The sequence below is a fragment of the Notamacropus eugenii genome, chromosome 3 (genome assembly GCF_028372415.1).
Source record: "Notamacropus eugenii isolate mMacEug1 chromosome 3, mMacEug1.pri_v2, whole genome shotgun sequence".
NCBI lineage: Eukaryota > Metazoa > Chordata > Mammalia > Diprotodontia > Macropodidae > Notamacropus > Notamacropus eugenii.
The window spans coordinates 260,310,575-260,327,923 of record NC_092874.1 but is presented as its reverse complement, the minus strand read 5'-3'; the positions used below and the strand labels follow the sequence as shown (position 1 = coordinate 260,327,923).

Genomic DNA, 17,349 nt, shown 5'->3' with positions numbered 1-17,349 from the left:
TTCAACATGTCACTTTCTGTGTATACCCCACCTCTTGGCCTTGCTTTCCATCACTCCTTCTTGAATTGTCTTCCGCCATTAGAATATAAGCCCCTTAAGGGGCAACTGTCTTGCTTACTTGTATTTATATCCCTGGGGTTAAGGGCTTAATAAATTCTCATTTTTTTTTCTATTTATCATCTAGCTAGTTGGCTAGTTAACTGGCAAATTATCCATTTTTCATTTTAGAGAACAATAAGTATAATGTTTGCTATAACACTTTTCTTGTTTGTTTTCTTTTATAATTCTTTTCTTTCCCTAGTACAACATAATTCAGATTTGTTCACTTCTCAGATAATCAGCTCTGCCTCTTCAACCTTGCTATCTACATAAAGAGCCATCCTAAGCTGGGTACAAATACCAATCAATGAGGAGTGTTTCAAGTCATTTCTTGTAGTTAACTCAGCACTCCCTCAACCCTCTCACAGGAATAGAATTTTCTTCTCTTTTTTTGAAGTGCAAGAAAAGAAACAGTTCAATGAAAAATAAAAGTTTTCATTTCTCCATAATTATCATCACCTTAACTATTCAAACTACTTTGCTAATTTCTTCTTTTTTATTAATTTACTTTTACAAATTATATTACTTTATATAATATCATTTGACCCTGCTTAATCAAGATAAATTACAAAGAAGAATCCCATCTCTCCAATGGAATAATACTTAACTATGGCCCTAATTAGATATGGAAGAAACAACTCAGAATATTTTCATTATCATCTTCAAAATTGAAAAACTATATCAAGGATATATGATTTGATTCAACCATTCTTTAAAGTAATTTGGAATTTTGCTACAAAGAAAGTGTTTCAAATACCCATACAATTAACTTAGCAATGTCACTGCTAAACTACACTCAAAGATCCACTAGATAACATAATGGAAGTATCTCATATACACTGTGTATTTGTAGTAATAATTTTTGTGACAACAAAGAATGGGAAACAAGGTAGATTCCTATCACAAAAATATCCAGCTGGAAGAAAAATATAATTAAATACCAGTGCACTTTAAAAATTACAACTATGAAGAATATAGAGAAGCTTCGGAAGACTTACATGAACTAATACAAAGTCAAGTAAGCAGAACCAGGAAAATAATATGCACGATGACTACAACAATGTATATGGACAGAAAAAAGAAAAAGGGGAAAGTAAATATTGAGTAATTATAAGGAACAGAGTTGGTCCTGAAGAAGAGATGAGAAAATATACTTCCTTTCATCAGATAGAAGCTTGAGTACGAATGTTGAACGATGAACAGTGTCAAAGTCTATAAGCATATTGATTAGTTTTGCAGATTTGCTTTTTTTGTTTTTTCTTTTTTTCAAGGGGTAATTATTTACATAGGGGAGAGAGGGGAATAAATTTAGAAATGAAGTGAAACATATCAATAAGAAAATTGCTAAAATCAGCTATCAAACATTTAATCAAATCAAATCAAAGAGCTACATGCCTGTTTCCACATGAATATCCAACCTCTGAAGCACATTTACAAAATCCAAGTGCAGCTGTTTAAATTCAAATCTGAAAATGTATAAGGTTGAAGGTTCCAAATGACCCCACTCATAAAACATTACATTGTTCTGTATGCTTTGAGATGAATTATTAAGAGATATTGAAACTGAAAATTCATGGGGCAGTGTACTCCAGTTAAAAGAAACACTTGTACTTGTCACAAGAACTTTAATGTTGTTATTTGAGATCCCACCTGAAAACATCAAGGAAAATAATTAATCAACAAAAGATAGCAAAAGAATAAAGAGGCAAATAAACATATAAAATCATAAGAGATCGTATTTCAATGGGAAATGTTTTTATTAATTTACAAAATAAGAACTTGATGAAGAATGCGAATTAAGTTATGAACAGCTGAATGAAAAATACAGAGTGAAATGGACCTTAATTCTAAATCACACCTGAAAGACGTCTTCACAGAAACATCCCTGATACGTAGTCATTTAGCCACTTTATGAAGACTTTCAAAAAGAGAAAAGCCACCCTTATCAAGGCAGCCTGTTCTACCTTTGAACAAGTCTAATGTTAATAATCTAAATAAAAATAATAGCTAAAATTTAGATTGTTATTCAGAGTTTTCAAAGTGATTTTACATACATTCCATCATTTGATTCAACATTCTTATGAAGTAGGTACTATTATTATCTCTATTTTACAGATAAGTAAATTAAGACAGGGTAGCTAGGTAGTGCAGTGGATAGAGCACTAGAGCAGGAGTCAGGAGGACCTGAGTGCAAATCTCACTTCAGACACTTGACACTCACTAGCTGTGTGACCTTGGGCAAGTCACTTAACCCCAACTGCCTCATCCTGGGTCTTCTCCAGTCGTCCTGATGAATATCTGGTCACTGGATTCAGATGGCTCTGGAGAAGAAATGAGGCTGGTGACCTTGCACCACCCTCCCTCACTCAAAACAGAGTCAAGTGCAAGTCATGTCATCATTTCTTTGATGGCATGGTCTTCTTTGGCAGCGAAGGACAAACACACAAATTAAGACAGAGAAGGATTAAAGGACTAACCTGGTGTCATACAGCTATTAAGTACATGAGGCAAGATTTGAACACAGGTCTTCTGCTGCCAAGTCAAGGATGCTACATAATCTTTACCTGATATCAAGTATAAATTTGCCACTTTTCCAGATTCTGACTTCTGAGACCAAAAAGAACAAACTTAATCCTTCTTCTCTGAGATAGTCCTTTAGATATCTGAAGACAGATTCCTTGTGCCCCTTGATTCCTCTTCAGATTACACATTTCTAGTCCCTTTAACTACTCCTACATAACATGGCCTCAAGGTCCTTCACCATCCTGATTACTCTCATTTCAGTACTCTTCAATTTACAAATGCCCTCCTTAAAGAGGGGTGTAATGGCAATAAAATAGGATATTTTGCTATTTTTGTTTTAGTATAATCAAGAAGTATAATGCCTCTATTTGAATGTGACTGAGAAGGATCTTCCCCATCCATTGTCAGGCCTGGGAAGGTTTGTAAGAAGGTCCAGGCCTTTTTGTTAATGAGGCACGGGTTCTCAAGGGATGTGATGCCCTCTGGCTCTAAGAAGTGTATAAAGATTCAGAGGTGCAGGTTTTACTTTGGGGCTTATTGACTAGAAGTGTTTGTTTGACCAGATGAGGACTCTGGAAAGGCCTGAAGGACACACCCCCACACCTACTTTGAGAGCCCAGCTGTCATGCTTCCCCTTCTGGTTAACAGTTGTCAGACAGTTGTACCTATCTGTTGAATTATAGTCAGGCAGAGGAAGCCATATCTATTGATCTTTGATTTCTCTGTATTTTCTTTGAAGTTCAGGGTGCTGGCTCCCCTGAACTAGTTGAATGATATATGTGCTTGGTTAAAGAAATGATACATGTGCTTGATTACAGTGATTATTAACCCCTCAAAAGTTGCCTTTCCTTTTATGAATGCAGATTTAAGAGCCTGTGATACCAGGCCCCTCTGTGTATATTGGGGTACTTACTGATACAAAGGGTAGGGAGGTGATGCCCAGATCATGACAGAATACTCCAGATATAGTCTGCCTAGGTCAGAATAGAGAGGAACTCACTCGCTTACTCCAGAATTTAATGCTGCCTAATATATGAGCTGTTCTGACTGCCATGTCACACTGCTCACTCTGTGAGTCTTTAATCCTCTAAAAACCCCAGATCTTTTTAGACAAATTGCTTTCTAGATTGCATCTTCCCTATTCTACACTTATGAAGTTGATTTTTAATCCAATTTTAAGATTTTATATTTTTCCCTTTTTGATTTCATCTTAATCACCCAAGGTTCTAGCCTCTCAAGATCTTTTGGGATCCTAAGTCCTTTAAGCAATAGGTTACCTGTGCCTCCAGCTTTATAAGATGTGCAGATTTGATGGGTGTGTCACCTGTGTCTTTACCCAAGTCATTTAAAATGTTAAAGCAGTAAAGGACCAAGCACCAATGCCTGGAGTACTACACTGGAGACTTCTTGCTAAGCTGACCTTCATGAACATTCTTGAAACCATTAATGATCATTCTTTTGAATACAGCCATTCATCTACTTCAGGAACATCTGGAAGTCCTCACTACATAAAAGAGAATCTTTCCTTCATGATATTCAATAAGAAAGATGTGTCTATATATACATGTGTAGATAGATAGATGATAGATGGATAGATAGATCATAGATATATACAAACATACATAGATGAATAGAGAAGTAGTAAATACATAGGTGGATGGAGAGGGTGACAGATACTTAGATGAATAATAAGGTAGACACACAAATAGTTGTAACAGAGAGGGATGATGGGTAGAAAGATAACTAGATGATAGGTACATGCATACATAGATGAATAGAGGTAGTAAATAGATGAATAAGAGGATAGAGAAAGATAGAGACATAGATGGATAGAGACATAGACATATAGACAGTAGAAACACAGATAGCTACATAAACCTATAGATTAAGTGGATTTGAACATCCACATATATATATACATATATGTATAAGTATATAATTTTTATGTTGAGAGACAGGAAGCTTGAGTGATGGAGTACTGGACTTAGAGACAGAATAACCTGGGTTCAAATCCTGCCTCAGACATTGCTTATGTGACCCTAGGCAAATGATTTAATCTCTTTATGTCCCAGTTTCCTCTTCTGTAAAAATGGCTTACATTCAATGTCAACTAAAGTTCCTTCCAGCTCTAAATATATGAGACCATAATACTATTACCTTGTCATCTGTTCATACTCAGGACCCTTGAGGCTAATATTATATTGCATCTGTAGAGAATAAATTCTAGTTTGGTCCCAGGGTAGATACCATCCCTCCCTCTACTGAGGCTGTAAAGTGAGAATCCTTGGGTCTTAGTTTCACTTGTAAAGCAGTGTAGCAGTGAGGCATGATAGAAACAGCCCTGGATTTGTAAGTTAGAGGTTCTGGGTTGAAATCTCTACTTTGTAACTTAACACCTAGGTGACCTTGGGCAAGTTATTTTACTGCTCTGGGTCTCAGTTTTCTCATCTAAAAAATGAAAGGTTGAACCATATAGTTCCTCAGATCCCTTCTAACATGAAATCTTGGATCCTACGAATGTAAAGTAGGAGACACTCTACAGGGTGTGATGGGATACTAGACTATGTTTAAGGTTGCTTCCAATTCCATGATTCATCTTTTTTATCCCATTCTCCCTTATATACTTTATATTAAACAGACAAAAAGTGAAAATCTTTACATTGCTGCAGTTTAGAATCTCTTAAAATAGTAGGATAGATTGTAGCTATCAGAAATTTGAAAGAATCACTGTGCTTTTATTTTGGACAATTAGTTAATTATTCATCAAATAAACAGCAAAATTGGCTGTCAAACATGCCTAGATCCTTAGTTCCTATATGGTTGAATTTGATACCATCACAGCTGAATGTTGTAATACTTACGTGTCCTGAATGATTTTGCACTTAAAATTTCCCCGTTTCGTACTGACTGTATAATGACATTATATTCTTCATTTTCGTCTACTGTTATTGTAGATTTTTGAAGCTTATGTTGTTCTGCAGAAATCTTTTTGACACTCTAGAAATTAATGACATTAATTTCCTTAGAAAAAGGTTTTCTTAAGGAACTAACCTCAATAACAATTTCCAGCATGAACTTTTCATTCACTTTACAAAAATTATGGGAAGGTGAATAAGATATATAAGGTACAATCTTATTACCAAAAATTCAGGTTTATGATATGCTACATAAATGTTCAGCATATCACATATATATAGAAATATATACAATATTAGCTTTACTGTTTGAGTGAGCTCATTAATTACTGTCATATTATATGAACATATTTAGTTGTTTATGTTTATATAACCATATTTCTAAAAATAAAGACATTCTAAGTAATATATATAATAGTAATATATATAATAGTAACATATAATATATAAGTAATATATAACAGAGGAAGCAAGGTGCATGGCATGGAGAGTCAACCTTGGAGTTGTAAAGTCCTGGGTTCAAGTCCTTCCTCTGAGGGGTATTGTTTGGGGCGTGGGGTAGAGGTAGAGAAGAAAGTGCCCTTTTGTGCCCTAGGCAACTCTCTAAAATTATCCTCTTTTGAACTGGTTGGTAGGTAGGTAGCTCACAGGAAATCCAATAAATACCAATACCAATGAAATGCCAATGAAATCATAGGTCTGGTTCAAAGAAAGGAGGGAGGGAGGGATGATTAAAACACAATCTGTGCTGAATGCTCTTCCATCATCCGGCATCATAGATTCAGACCTGGAAAGGACCTTAGCGGTCTTCTGGTTCAACCCCATCATTTAATGATTGAGGAAATTGGAGCCCAGGGAGATGAGACCCTTGCCCAGGGTCTCACGACCAGTATTGGTCAGAGGTGGGATTTGAACCAGGCTCCCTGGCTCCAGATTCATTCTCCATCGCCATGCTGCTTTGTTTAACACAAATTCGTACCATACTGAACACTTAAAAAATCTAAAAGACAGATGTCTTACTTTTTTATTGAAGTCCTTGGTTGGTTGATATTTTAAAAAATAATGTTCAGGCCTTTCTCCTTTAGGAAACTCACTCCATTCAGCAAAAATGGTTGCAGGTTGCTTTTGGGTTAGCCCACAATATAAACTCTTAGAAGTCTACACCAGAAATAAAAGCAATGCTGATAAAATGAACAAAATGTATTCTCGATTACTTATTAGTAAAATGGGGGAAGTGAAGCATAAATCTCTTTTGCAAGGAGTCAAAAATTCCTTTTGAGGCCTTACAGCAAATATTATCTTGGTTGTATAAGATATATAGTGTCCTTGGGATAGTCCTACTTGTTAGTAGGAGGGACATTAGGAGGGCATGAAGGAAGGGAGAAAGATATTGAAAATGTCTTCACTATTAAGGTCTAGTAGAAAATGAAGAGGAAAATCTTATAAACAAATGACTTGTCAGAAGACCACCCAAATGGCAAGAGCTGCAGACTTGTCTTGGTATAATAGTTTAATAAACTCATAATTCTTCTTCCAGTGGGTAGATCTTGATCTTTCAATCTCCTCTGTATGCTGCCCACAAATAGCCTAAGTTAGAGATTCTTTACCTGGCGGTCCTTGGATGTAGTCCAGAGAATCTATAAACTTAGATGGGAAAAACAATGATGTCTTTATGTTCACTAACCTCTAACTGTGATTGAGTGTTTCTGTAAATTATCATTTGGGGATAAAAGCATTATTCTGAAAAGGGAGCCAAACTGTTAAAGGAGTCTGTGACACAAAAAAATCTTAAGAATGCCTGTTCTTGCTGAAATTGCAGAATGAGGAAGAGAAAGAGATAACCACCCAAGGTTTACCTAATGTCTGAAAGGAATGTGCTGGATAAAGACATTAAACCCAGTCAGGTATGGTGGAGTATACCTGAAGGCCCTGTGCCCAGGAGGTTGAGGCTGATGGATCACATTAGCTCAGGAGTTCTGAGGTGAAGCAGGGCTGAAGCCAGTTGGGTGTCCATACTAAATCCTGCACCTATATAGTAAGCCCCAAAAAGTTAGGGGTCACCAGCCTGCCTAAGAAGCAATAAACTGCTCTATATCAGAAAGTGAGCAAGTCAAGACTTCTGTGTTGATTAGGAGAGGCATTGGGCTGTGAGTGGCTACTGTACTTCTAACCTATGAGAGATGGGGACCCAATCTCAAAAAGAAGGAAAGACAAAAGGAAAGGAAGAAGGACAGGAGGAAGGAAATTAAGGTGGAAGGAATGAAAGGAAGTTGGAAAGAGTGTGGTTGTGTGGTTATGTTTTGTGCTTTGTTCCAGAAGAGGACCGTGACATCAAGGAGATGATGACATAACTTGCAGTTGACTTTGATTTGAGTGTGGGAGAGCTGTGCAAAGTAACCAGCCTCACTTTCTTCTCCAGAGTCATCTGGGTCCAGTGACCAGATACAGATCAGGACAACTAGAAATGTCCCAGCATGCAGTGGGAGACCTGGGCCTTTTTAAACTAAGGTCTATTGAGGTTGAGTGGGGCAATGCCCATTCAGTGAATAGGCCTCTTTAAGAAGTAAGTCAAAGGATAGTCCCTTTAATAAAAAAAAAAAATCAAACTGAAAGGGAAAGGTCCTCAGATTGCTGGCCAAAAGAGAGACAGTTGCATTCACTTGGAGCCAGGAGGGTCCAAAAAATAAACATTCAGTGGTGCTTCGGCAGATTGTTGTCCAATCCAAGAGATCCAGAGTGAATTGAGTTTCAAGCTTGGTCTTTGAGAAAGAAATCTAGCCAGTAAATCCCAAGTTAACTGAATAGCTTTCAGTCATCAAAATTTATCTTCCTTTGGGCAGAACACCCTTAGGTAAGGAAACAGGGAAGAGGAGGAAAAAGGAGGGGAGAGGAGAGGAAAGGAGAGGAGAAGAGAAGAGAGGAGAAGATAGGATGAACTGAGTTGAAAGGTGGAAGGAATGAATGAAAGGAAGATGGAAGGAAGGGGGAGGGAAGGAAGCGAGCAAAGAAGAAGAGAAGGGGGAGGGGAGAAGGAAGGAAGGGAGATAATAAGGAATAACGGAAGAGAAGAAAGCATTTTTCCATCGTTCATAGTGTGCATTATTTTTAAGCTTTAATGTTATCAATAATGTGCTGACTTGAGGTTCATAAAACTGAGAGGTGATTTGACAGGTCATCATACTCATATACTATCTGAGAAGATAATACCCAAACATTTCTACACTTTCATTTTAACTTATCATATGTAAAGAACATAGAAGAGAGAACTGAGCAGTCACATCACTTTAATTCATATCTTTCTTGGAAAAGTAAAATTGTGCTCCTAGATCCTGGATCAATATAGGTTATTTGATGATTCTGTCACTATGCTGATGAAATCACAGTTCCTTCACATATATTAATATGAACTGTTGGGGTTGCATGACCTACACTCATGAAGTTGGGAAAGAACACCCCACAGATCAGGAGACATAGAAGTGGAAAAAGAGCGCACAATGAATGTGACAACAACAAGGATAGAGGATGGACAAAATGTTGCCCACAAAACATAAAATAATCTAGAAGAAGCCCTCCCAATACTTCTGGTGGATCATTTATGGTGGGTCTGTAGAAGAACATGAACAAGAATAATACAGGATGAGAAAGCATGGATGATTGCTATCTGCAGAAATGGAGAGATAACCAAATGAATGAGAGCATAGGTACAGTAGAGGACTGAAAGATCCATTTTCAATGCTCACAGTTAAAATGCTTCCTCACCCTTGAGTCACTCTGCTTCCCCCTACCAACTGCTAGTACCTTTTCCTAAAATTGGCTAATATTTATTTTGTACATCTTATATCCAATGAAATAATATAATTTCCTTGAGGGCAGAAACTGCTTCATTTTTGTCTTAGTACCTTCAAAGTCTACCATGATGCCTGGCACATAGTAGGTACTCAATAATTGAATTGAAAGATTGAATATGCACAGATTTTCTCATTTTTTTCTGCCTAATCACTTTTATACATCTTACTCTTCTGTCTTTTTAATGCTCTATGTGGGAAACAAAAAAAAGAAATTTTGTTTTCACAGGGTTAAAACTCCTCCCAGCTTAAAGTGATAGTAGATAATCAGAGTTGTGACCCAGCATGGTTCGGGTAAAAGGTCAGAAACTTGTGTGCAAGTTTGCTGAGCTACTTGAGGGAAAGCCTATCAGAGTGGAGAACATGAAGTCACATGGTCAGGAGGCTTCACCTGGCTAATAGATGGACAGGTGAGAAGTTCAACTTTGTAACAGTATAAAAGGCTTGCATAGGGCTGAACAAACTATAGTCTTCCTGTGGCCTTTCTTGGGGGCTACCCAGAATGAATGTAAAAATTAATGAGAGCTTTCCTGATTTTACAATGGTTGTTTAAGGTGGGCACTTCTCTCATGGTAGGGAATGTGCCCTCTTCTTGCAAGGACCATAATAAAAGATTCTTCTTTCACTCCAGACTTTAGTTTTGTAATTGGCCTGGGTGTGAGCCCTGCTCTAGATGGGGAGAGAGTTTGGGGAGGGGCCCTATTTATAACACCCCAGAAACATATCTATTGCTACATTTAATTTGGAATTTTTTGAGAGAAAAGGGGAAATTCCTGAGGTTTTTTTGTATTTGAAGAGAGTAATGACTTTTCTTGGTTTGTAGTAATCATTCTCCGCTAAAGTCCCACTTTAATGCCTCATTGTACTGTTAAGATGTCCGCGGGTCGGTATGTATACAAGTGAAGAGAAGAGCCATAATAGTGGTTGAGGAGTAATCCCCAAGTGGATATAAAACCAGAGAGCCCTTCCCAAAATTGAAAAGGTCCCAAGGAACTAAAAGTCTCAAATGACTGGTTGTCTTATGAGGTCAGAGCACCTACGCAGTGGGTTACATTGCAGGTCATATGTGTACTGAACCAAAAGAGCAGCAAATTCCCATTTTTAATAGGTCCAAAGAACAGCAAGTCCATCATTTCCAGTATGAGAGGCAACATAAAACAGGGGCTTGAGCCTCACACTCAACATCAAGACTTGAACTCAGATCCTTCCCCAGACGCATACTAGCTGTATGACTTTCTTCAAGTCATTTAATGTCTCTAAATCTGATTCCTCATTTCAGAAGTGAGGACAATAATAGCATCTATCTCATAAGGTTGTTGTGAGACCTCAAATGAGATCGTACATGTAAAACACAAGACAAAAATCAGTTGTTGCTATGATAGAATACCCACTATGAAGCTTGGAAGACCTGGATTCAAGTTCTGCTCCTGATGAATACTGACTGGCTGACCCTAGAAGAAAAGCCTAACCCCTCAGTGGCAACTGACTTGAAATTTCATAGAAGGTGCCAGTTTGCATTGGTAAAAGCCTTTTCTTCATGTAAGAGTTCCCTGTGCAATGAAATAACAGTTCCCTTTTCCATGCCTACTGGTACTAATAGTTTACATTTCAAGATGTTTTTCCTACAAATTATTTTGTTTTACATCCCTAAAGTTTAATGAGTTGATCATTCTAAACTGGCTAATTATTTTGCTCATCATTCAAAGCCACAAGTCAGTTTATATTACATAAATATTTTCCATGCCTTTTTTGAAAAGGAAAATAGCTCAGACATTTAGCTGACATGGATGTTGTTAACAGAGCAACCTGTAATTAAATATTTATTAAATTCAATTCAATAAACATTTACCAAGCTGGAGATACAAATGTGAAAAACAACACAGCCTCTGCCCCAAGTTGCTTAAAATCTAATAAGAAGGATAAGACATGCTTATAAATAAGTAAAATATTATAGAGAAAAATGAGATATCCAGAAGTTTTTTAAAGAGATTTGTTGAAGGAGAGATCTCTTGAAGCTAGTGTTTTCCTTTAAAACTCACATCAAACACATCTCCTAAAGAGGCTTTTCTTGATCTGTCTCACCATTACCCCCCTCCAAATTACCTCGTATTTATGCTGCATATATTTTGAATTTATTCATATGCATATGGATCAATGGACTAGGACCTGAGGTCTGTTGTAAACGTCAAGGATGGTTTCTTTTTCATCGTCATATCCTCAATGCCTAACAGAGTGTCTGTCAAACAACAGATACTTAATAAATTCTTTTAGATTGGCTGGGTGATAGTTTCCCCTCAAAAAAGTCTTCAAAGAAAGGCTGGATGCCTCTTTCTCAGAGGAAATGTGATTTTTAGGTAGAAGTTGGACTAGGAAATGTGATTTTCAGTTAAAAGTTGGACTAGGAAATGTGGTCCCTTTCTATTCTGAGTTTCTTGCTTCTTTGTGATTCTATGGTATAAACTTCAAAGGAGAGATTGTAGTTGAGAGAATCTGAAAGTAGCGGAGGAAAGCAGAGAGTAAGTTCACTCCTCATGGGACTATATGCAAGTGACTTGAGATGACTCTGGCATCTCAATGGCTGGCACAGGAAAGGAAGGCAAAGGATTCTGTGTCTTCAAAAGAAAAGCCAGCTTCTATTTAGCACCAGAAATTGAAATGCATATGTAAAAGGTACTCAGAAAGACTATTATGTTGGAAAATCTTGCTTCAAGTTAAGCAATTTAAACTTTTTAACAGCAGTTCTACTAAATTTATAAGCTGATGATTTATATTCAAAATGTTTTCCTCTGTTTACTCTCAATGGAATGAACATACTACTTGAAAATAATTATTAAAGGCCGGTGGAGTTCTTAAGTACTTGTGGTAATGTCATTAAATAATGTAATTCTTCCCAGTGACGTATAATGCTACTTCCCATAATTTATCATAAAGTCAAAGTTTTCCTAAAAAGTTAATTTTTTTCAGATTTTTTCATGTTGCTTGGACAATGTTTCATTGTTTATTACCAAAGCAATCTTAAGGCTTATTATTTTTCAGTATCTCAAGGTCAGCAAAAAAGATTTGGGAAAATATTTGCTCTATGGTTAGTTATATATTTAGGGTAATCTCTTACCTGAAAAATGTATTCAAACCAGAACAGCAGAAGAATTAATTTGTCCATCTGGAAAGTAAGTTTTATGGAGATCAATTATGCAAATGCATTTTTTTAGCTTCAAAATAAAATTCTTTTGGAATTTGAGAGGAGATGAAATGTGTCTTCAAGTAAACGTGAAACTGATCACTTTCAATTGATATATCACCTGGAGATTTAGACTGAATAATTATCTGTAAGTGCATTATATAAGCTGATAACCCATATGATTCATTCAAGACATTTAGCAAAACAAGCCCTTTCTAACAAGTCATGAACTTTTGCTACTAAAAGCTGCAAAATCAAGTGGAAAGGGTAGATTAGTAATGATACAAATTACCAGACAATTACACACAGTTGCATTGTGCTGAGAGAAAGTGCTCAAACATAAATTGCAGGAACTCTAGCCATACACCCACACACAGCTACAGGGGTAGATTTGGAGGCAAACATTCTTAAAAGACCATCTTTAACGAGGAAAAATACCTTCTGAATACAATTCAAACTTGAACGACGTTCACACCCAACATTCATTTAAATTCCATTTGTTTCTAAAATGCATCCTACCGCATTAAGAACATATTTCCTTGGAAACCCAACTCCTTTGGAACCTTAAATGCAGTAGAAAGCTGTAAATAAAGAAAAGTAAACACTATTGTGTTAACCAAACATTTATCATTACTGCAAAGACCAGTTTAATCATGACTATTCTCCAGGGTCATTTTTAAAACATCCTCAAACCACACTATTTCTTTCAATCAAATCTTATTTATCCCCTGCTCATCAGATGCTTGTCTCCTACAACACAATCTAATTAGAAATAAATGTCAATCTCCCAGAACGCAAACTTGTGATCACTAACCATGGTTCATTTTCTCAACCGAATGGCTATTCATTTGTACCTAATGTCCAAAAACTGAGTATTTTGAAGGTTTCTGACCTGGGGTCATATTTTGAAAAATTTAGTTGAAAATATTCATAGATTTAGAACTGGAAGAGGCCAGAGAAGTCATCTAGTCCAATCCACTCATTTTACATCTGAGGAAGCTGAGACCCCCATGTTATTAAGTGACTTGTTTAAGGTCATATAGGTATTAAGTGGCAGAGATAGGGTTTAGATCTTGATCCTCTGACTCAGAATCTAGCCCTCTTTCCACTGCACCCCACTGCTCAAGTGTTCTTTGCTTGAATGTCACTTTTAGAAATATTTTTCATCCAAATTTCTGATTTCGTTAGAGTAGGGAAACAAAGGAGTGGGGAAAGAACTTGCACCAAAGCTTGTCTTCTCTTATACTTCTAATCATAGTTGCCCAGAACACTAAGGGGTTAAAGGGACTTGCCTAGGGTCAGGCAGCCAGTATGTGTCAGAGGTCAGATGTGAACCCTGCTCTTAATGGCTCCAAGGTCAACCCTACTCCACTATTGCCTCAGAGAGCCAATGACAATTTTGGGAGGGGTACAGTTCTTCAATTTCATAGTTGTGGAAAACTCCCTCCACTCGATGCTGATCTGCAGGTGGGCATTTTGCCTGTAATGGATAGTCTGAGCCATTGGGGCACCTAGAAGTTGTGACTTTTCTAAATTTACATGGTCATTATATGTCTGACTGCAAGGTCACTCACATTATACAAGAACACTCTAATTGAATTCAAATTTAAATCCAAATTTCCAAGTGATAGAGGCATGCCTCTCTTAGAGAAACAGAACAACCTTCTGGAGTCTGAAACAGCGAAGAAAGATCCTAGTATCATGACTAGAGAGCCGGAATGAACTTCAGAGACTGCCTTGTCCTAAATAGAAAGAATTCACGCACGTGTGTGTGTATATACATGTATGTATGTGTATTTGTATGTGGGTACATATGTGTATGTGAGTATGTATGTGTGTGTGTGTCTGTATGTATGTATTCGAAGATATGAGAGGCACCATAGTGTAGTGGATAGAGTTGACTTCAGTCAGGAAGACCTGGGCTTAAGTACTGTCTGTGATACATGCTGGCTATGAGTGAGCAAATCCTTTCCCCTTTCAGAACTCTAAGAAACACACTGATTAACCTGCAGAGAGGATGCTGACCTGTATTGCTAGTGGGTACTTTTTCCTTCTGGAGTTCCTTATACTCACATAATCCCAAGTCCACTCTCTATCCCCACTTGTACTTTGAGACAAAAACAGGGGAAAGGATTGAGAAGACAATGGAAGGCAGGAGACACGGAAGTCTCAGCAGCCTAAGCAGCTGGTTTCTGATTCCACTTTGGTCCCCATCCCTTCCCTCCCCAAACACGCACACACATACACACACACATGTATATGCACTTTACACACACACACACACACACACACACACACACACACACACACATGCACACCATCCTCCCAGCTCCCCAGGTGAGTCCACTTTCCCTCTCTTCCTGAGGATTGAGCTAAGCAAGCTGGACCCCACTCAGCCCCTGCTCTGCTGCCACAGTCTGGAGCAAAAGGGGGAGAAGGGGTGAAGCTGCTGCCCCCCACTTTATGTTTCCTTCAAGAGCTCCCCCTGGCTGCTCCATCCAGAGCCTGGATGTCTCCCATCTCTCCTTTACCCTGCTTCCTTAAACTGCCCACTCACCTCAGCTCCTGTTCCTTCAGCAGCTGCCTACTTTGTTTGGGCCATTCCTGCCCCTCTCCCTTTGTTGGGTTAATTAAGGGGAGGTCTCCATGGAGACTGGGAAGCAGCCAGCAAGGAAGAATGAGTAGGAGTTAATGTAAAAAAAATCCACTGACATGGAAAAGAATGATAATCTGAAAGGGTTTGGGGAGAGTACAACATTAGTACCCGAAGGAAAGCACACATCATACTCAGGGATGTGGAAAACTCAGATTGGTAACAACTAGTCTGGAGATGGAGAACCCCAAACCTTTGAACGAAGCCATAAGCCAATCTCCAATTCCATCATCAGGAAAAAAGGAAAAAAAAAGACTTTCACCTATAACCTGGCTAAAAGTTTTGTCCTGATAATAACGGACATTTACACTGAGCTTGAAATTTTTATAAAGTGCTTTACTGTTATTTTGTGTGAGATTCACTATGTCCTTGTCGGGCAGGAACAATAGTTATTATTATTTTCCAGATGGGGAAACAGAGACTCAGAGAGATTAAGGGCCTTGCTCAGGGTCAGTAACTGAGGTGAAATTCAAACTCCAAACATTCAGTCCACAAGCCAAGCCAATATGCTTTCTACTATACTACATCATGTTGTTAAAAAAAAAGTGACTGTTATTCTCTGTTATCTAAATTAACTATTAGAGTTTTTTAAATAAGGATATTCATGTAAATTTTCAGATGAACTGGGACCTGACATTTTCTTTGAAGTTTGGGACCTTTTATTATATATGATTATTAATCGAATTGATGTATTATCAACTAGATTAATATATAGCATGTAACATACTTATATAAGATTATATTCCTATATAATATATTATACATATTATGTTATTTATAAACATGTAATTAACATGCAATGTGTCTATAATGTATTCAATTTCTATAACAAATATATAATTTAATTAACAATATTACTGGAGATTATATATTCTAATATAGATAACATATTCTGTGGAGTACTAAGCCTCTTGATTTTTAGTTAACCATTTTTTTTGTTCCAGCACTAAATTAATTTATAATCAGCACAGTAATTGCCTTCTGAACCAAGTAACTGACACTCTCTGGAGTTTAGATCAGGCTCCTCACAAGATTCTGTCACACCACTAGACTAGATTTCCCCAGCTGATGGTCACTATTGTTTCATCATCCAACCAAAAACATGCTCTGAAACTGGCTATCCCTGACTTTTTTCTAAACATATATCACACTCCACTGCCTTAGATTTCTGCAGACTTATAAAGAGAAGGTAATATAGTATGATAGATAGGAAAACTTTGAAATCAGGAAGATCTGGACTTAAGTCATACCTTAGACACAGACTGACTATGTAACCCTAGAGAATCAGAATCTATAAATTTCTTGATTACTACAGACTGCAACTGATGTGCCTTTGCATTGATAGTCTGATACATAATAGGTAGTTAATAAATGTTTGTTAATTTACTGGTCAAATAATATTTGGTCACCTTGGGTTTTTCTGCACCAAAAGATAAAATCATAGGTCTGAAACAGACAAAGACAGAAACAGATAGAGAAAGGAGAGAGATAGAGACAGAGAGAGGAAGGAGGGAAAGAAAAAGACAACCAGAAATAGCAAAGAGTGAAAGAATCAGGTCCTGGAGGTGATAGGAGGAAGTAGGAATGAAAATGCACAAAGTGTAGGAGGTTGCCCTTGGAAAAGAGGATGGCTATTTTCTCCTCTGAGAAAAAAAAAAGAGGAGAGGATGGGTTTCGAACTTGAGGAAAGTGAGATGAGAGAGAGAGAGATGAGAAAATGCCTAATGAATATCCTCAGCCCAAGTATAGTAGCACTAGAGATATGTTCTTTGATCCTAGGTCATGTGAAAGAAAAATAGGTCATCCTACCTTTCAGGAGCTCAGTTTCCTTATCTACAGAATTGGCAGGTTGGATTGAATCATCTCTAAAGTCCTTTGATAGGATTATAGATTTAAAACTGTTAGGGATAACAAAGGTTCTATAACACTGCCTCCTCCCATTTTATAGATGAGAAAACTGAGGTGCAGAAAACTCTGATTTGTCTAAGAACACACAGGGGATAGTGCAAAGAGATTCTCCCCTCCCCCCTCTGTCTTTGTGCCTTCCTCTTTTGCCTCTCCCCTTCTCCCTTTATACTGGATCCTTCCCCTCTGCCTACAAATACACTTATTGCCCCCCCAAAAAATGCTTGCCTT

At 37.4% G+C, this 17,349-nt stretch overlaps 1 protein-coding gene across 1 annotated transcript; it reads right to left on the bottom strand.

The window, feature by feature from the left end:
- Positions 1-1,486: 1,486 nt before the first annotated feature.
- LOC140532032 (uncharacterized) lies at positions 1,487-13,137 on the bottom strand. Its single transcript, XM_072650595.1, has 5 exons — positions 12,999-13,137; positions 12,495-12,542; positions 6,558-6,695; positions 5,484-5,619; positions 1,487-1,749 (listed from the first exon to the last, which is right to left on the bottom strand). Exons 1-5 carry the CDS (start codon positions 13,044-13,046, stop codon positions 1,487-1,489), a joined length of 633 nt encoding a protein of 210 aa, XP_072506696.1. The 5' UTR covers positions 13,047-13,137.
- Between the last annotated feature and the right edge of the window lie 4,212 nt (positions 13,138-17,349).